The following is a 3884-nucleotide window of genomic DNA, read 5'->3' as shown; positions in this document are numbered from 1 at the left end:
AGAATAAACAAAAACTAATTACGCTTTTTTAATAAATCATAGTACAAAATTTTATAAATGTATTACTGAATTCTTTGTATTTACATGAATAAAGTTTAGTAGTTATTTGTCAGTAACAATAAAAACAAACGCGTTTAAAATATGTTAAAATATTTATTGTTATTAATATTAGTTTTTTCAAAACTGTAGAAGTTAAAATTGATGAAATTTATTTTACCTTCACCATATTATACTCAATATAACTTTTATAATAATTATTAATTAAATATCTATATATAATATATTAGCGAAATTTAGAATTATATAGTGCCTGATATAATTTAATATTAAATACTTGGAACTAAATATAATTACGATGTGTTTTTTAAGTATGTTTATAATATCAAATTTTATTAGAAACATACCTTCACCATTTTAACAAAATTATTTTTTCTCTAATATTTTATTGTTAGGATTCCCAATAGGATTTATTATCAGATAAGAGATAGTGCAGGTTATTTTGATTCCATATTTCTATTCAGTATGTATAACACTTATTTTCAGTGGCAATATGTAATATTTAATACAACAGCAGCTGTAATATGTTGTATGTTGCATATGTAATATGTTGCTCGAATATTACTAGATCAATTAAATGTAATTTAATTTTAAATATTAAAAAAACAAATAGAAATTAAACAACATATAAAATAGAAATTTTTATTTATCTTAAACAAAATGTAAACAACGTTATTGAGCCTCGTTGAAAACACGAGATAATTAAGTGTTTTGTACATGGTATAGTACAATAAAAAATAAACGTACTCCGAATAAAAACGAAAATAAATGCAAGACGAATTCGTATTGTCGACCATCGAATCACTTTGGAAATTGCTTCGGGCAAACGCTCAAACGATCTCGTTCCTCAGACGACCTATCCCTTCGATTTCGCTCTCCAGAACGTCGCCGGGTTTAAGGAATTCTGGTGGTTTCCTGTGCACTCCCACGCCAGCAGGAGTACCGGTTAAAATCACATCGCCAGGATACAACGTAACGATTCTATTTAAAAAATGCGTTTTGTTAGTTGCATATGTATCGCTAATATACTAATATCAACTTACTGTGAAAGATAGGCAACCAAGAAATTAACCTTGAATATCATTTCTGATGTGTTGCCGTTTTGTTTCAGTACTCCGTTGACCCAGGATTTAATGTTAAGATTGTTGACGTCCACTTTGGATTTAGTGACGACGGCAGGTCCCAGAGGGCAGAAGGTATCCATGGATTTACCGAGGAGCATTTGTCCGTTGTTCCTCTTCTTCTGCCAGTCCCTCGCACTGATATCTTGGGCCACGGTGTAGCCGAAGATGTAGTCTTGTACTTGGTCTTCTCTGATGGCCTTTGCCGTCCGTCCTATGACAACGGCCAGTTCTACTTCCCAATCTACTGACTAGATATTGAGATATTGATTACTCCAGAGGACAAAATAAAATATTAAGTTTGTAGAAAAGCAATCCGCATTTTTTGTCGTACATTTGAGTCCAACAGATCCCTTCGCCTCCGCCATTACATCAAAATAATGTCTGAACACTTGTTACAGAGGATTTAACGCATGCAGCATATAGTCCAGACATTTATCCATGCAATTCCTTCATTTTAAAGGCTAAATTCTGCATCCTGCAGTGTCACCATTTTAGAATGATGGTAAAATGTAATTATCTCAAAATTGCTTTTTTCTTTTAATGAAAGCCTTATATTAAAACAAGTTAATTTTAACGCGGATTACTTTTTCACGCATCTAATAGATTCAGTGCTCTTACATTGGTGATTGGAGGAATGACAACGTTATCGTTGGGTCCCACGACGACCGAAGAGAACTTGCTAAAGTACATGGGTTCCTTGGGATAAGGGATATTCTGTTCATCGCAATGTCCGCTATAGTTGAGTCCTACGCACACGACCTTATCGTTATTCGTGATAGGAGCGAGCAACACGGCGCTGGATAAGGACGTGACGGATTTGCTCTCACCAATGATTCTGAAAATAACGGTCATAAATAAAATTCAAACCCAACAACAGGGAAGATTAAAACGATTATTTTTATCTATTAATATTGACAGTGAATTATATTTTTTAGTTTTATAACGTACGGTTTAATTTTTTTTAATTATCTACACAAGATAACGTAACATTTTTTCCAAGAGATGTTCTTCAAACGAGATTAGAGTACCATTAATTGCAAAGTATTTCAAAACACTTGAAATGTCTGTGTGTATATAACCTAACCTCGTCAATATTATCTTGATCGTGAGCTATATTATATCATTTATAAGTTTTCGAAATTACAAAACATCATCTGTCAAATGAAACAAATTATTTCAAGTTCTATTTATGTAATGGCAAGTCACGACGATTTTGACAGGTTGGAATATGTTTGTAATAATATATGGTGTTTTATAAGTAAAAAGTATATTTAGATGATGTTTTTAGTAACGATTACAATTATAGTTGTAAGGATACATCTACTGCTAAGTAAATTACCAGTATATTGTGAAATATAAATATGTTTCACTCTGTATGTATTACAATATTGCAAAATATTGTTTGAACTTATCTTTTGAGCACTTTCACTGACTATTTTTACATAACCACGTTCGTTATTTAATTAACACGGTCTTGTGAATTATACTGGCCGTAATATATGTCAGTTATAAACCTAATTGTTCGGAAACCATGGCACACTCTACTAAATAGCTTGAACTTGAGATGATTAATATTTAATGTAGAGGACAACATGCGACAATAAATTTGAGAAGTCACGTAAACTTGTGTTAAAATACCCGTGTAATAATACAATCCTCGGTTTATTATGTGGTTATTTTTAAATAACATTGAACTTGTCAACATAATACGCACTGAAATCGGGGTTTCGTGTTTAACAATCGGTAAGCAAACAAAACACTTGTAAAATGGTATGAAAACAGCTGATTTATTGGGGTAGTATCAGGATAGGGTTATCTCCTTCCATCTCGCGAAGTGTCACGTATGGTTTTCTCGTTTTAATGCCGTATCAGTGATGGAACGAACATGTGATTTTAAATTAAGGTCCTCGGAGGACACACGTGGCAATATTTAAACGATAAAACGGCGACTAAACACAGATCGACGTCTTACCTTTTGGATTTTTCGTATGTCGACGATCCGGCCTTGAGGAAATCCACCAGGTTGTTGGGAATGGTCGAGTCCACCGCGCTGATGTCGATTATGTCTCCTCCAGGCGACAGCTGAGCCCCCAGGTGCTGGGGCCCGCCCGATTTCAGCTTGTATTGCACGTACCTCATGTTGTTCTTCCTCGTGACACTGAATTTGCGACTGAACTGTTTGCCAGCCGTCGCTAGCGAAGTAAATACTCGAGCACTAACTATCGGTAGTTGTAGGGTCATTATAATAGCACCGTAATGAGAAAATAAACAATCCTCTCGAAGACGATGCGATCGGCGAAATAGCTACGGGGGAAAAAGCGTCGCCGCGGCTACGGGGCTTCTTAAAAACGTCCAGGATTTTCGCGATAAGAGAGTATCGCGTCTGCCGTGGAAAAACAGCACCGTTCTCCGAATGGACGTGTTATATAAGGTACCTGCGCGTGTCTAGCGACTCCAATGAATCGGAGGTCGATGAATCTGTATGGTATTATTAGGATTTTTAAAGTCGTTATCCTCTGGAATATATGAACACCACATGGGAACGATTTTAAAACGGATCAGTCATGAATGAATCCCCTAGGTTTGCCTTGATGACAGATCTGAGATTCATTTCACTCGAAAACTGCAGCAAACCTTTATATATCTATATAACCGCGAAAAAAAATGTTTACAAGATAATTATTGTTTTATCTCGTTTAGGTA

At 34.8% G+C, this 3884-nt stretch overlaps 1 protein-coding gene across 1 annotated transcript; it reads right to left on the bottom strand.

Moving 5' to 3' along the window:
- Positions 1 to 685: 685 nt before the first annotated feature.
- Positions 686 to 3582, bottom strand: LOC143199359 (oxaloacetate tautomerase FAHD2A, mitochondrial). The gene is made up of 4 exons (XM_076409118.1): positions 3154 to 3582; positions 1800 to 2016; positions 1101 to 1429; positions 686 to 1038 (listed from the first exon to the last, which is right to left on the bottom strand). The coding sequence occupies exons 1-4, from the start codon at positions 3420 to 3422 to the stop codon at positions 888 to 890; spliced, it is 966 nt and encodes a 321-aa protein (XP_076265233.1). The 5' UTR covers positions 3423 to 3582; the 3' UTR covers positions 686 to 887.
- Positions 3583 to 3884: the final 302 nt, after the last annotated feature.

Source organism: Rhynchophorus ferrugineus, unplaced genomic scaffold (assembly GCF_030347505.1).
Source record: "Rhynchophorus ferrugineus isolate W39M unplaced genomic scaffold, kcgeb_rfMv2 rfM7, whole genome shotgun sequence".
Taxonomy (NCBI): Eukaryota; Metazoa; Arthropoda; class Insecta; order Coleoptera; family Curculionidae; genus Rhynchophorus; species Rhynchophorus ferrugineus.
The sequence above is the reverse complement of the archived record's forward strand: the minus strand, read 5'-3'. Positions and strand labels throughout refer to the sequence as shown.

What these genes read in the sequence shown, in the direction of transcription:
- LOC143199359 (XM_076409118.1), bottom strand. Translation starts at nt 3,422, where the DNA reads ATGACCCTACAACTACCGATAGTTAGTGCTCGAGTATTTACTTCGCTA. An exon ending in ACATACGAAAAATCCAAAAG is followed by an intron (nt 2,017 to 3,153) that starts GTAAGACGTCGA and finishes CGTTATTTTCAG; the next exon opens with AATCATTGGTGAGAGCAAAT. An exon ending in TTGGTTGCCTATCTTTCACA is followed by an intron (nt 1,039 to 1,100) that starts GTAAGTTGATAT and finishes TTTTTTAAATAG; the next exon opens with AATCGTTACGTTGTATCCTG.